At 51.6% G+C, this 281-nt stretch overlaps 1 protein-coding gene across 1 annotated transcript; it reads right to left on the bottom strand.

Moving 5' to 3' along the window:
• Positions 1 to 24: 24 nt before the first annotated feature.
• On the bottom strand, positions 25 to 272 carry CSUI_007277 (uncharacterized protein; the record flags this gene model as incomplete). The annotated part of the gene is made up of 1 exon (XM_068067425.1): positions 25 to 272. A coding segment is annotated over one exon (246 nt), but the record flags the coding sequence as incomplete, so codon positions are not given.
• Positions 273 to 281: the final 9 nt, after the last annotated feature.

Below are 281 nucleotides of genomic sequence, written 5' to 3'. Positions count from 1 at the left end.
CGGCCACTAGCCCCCCCCCCGCTGCCTGCTCCAGTGGAGTTCTCCGCATGGTTTGAAGTGAAGCCATGAAAACCATCAGATGAAGAACGAGAATAGAAGTTATCTGAGTTCCGCCGACTATTATTATGATGATAATCATGATCTCCCGAAGGAGGTTTATTATTATTATTATGACCGCTTCCCCCGGACGTACTACTACTGCTGACACCTCCTTCACTATTGTCGCCTCCTCGATGATCGGCGCCTCCCCCTCCCCCACCACCTCGTCGACCTCGTTGATA

Source organism: Cystoisospora suis (assembly GCF_002600585.1).
Source record: "Cystoisospora suis strain Wien I chromosome Unknown contig_3806, whole genome shotgun sequence".
NCBI lineage: Eukaryota > Apicomplexa > Conoidasida > Eucoccidiorida > Sarcocystidae > Cystoisospora > Cystoisospora suis.
This window is presented reverse-complemented; position numbering and strand designations above follow the sequence as displayed.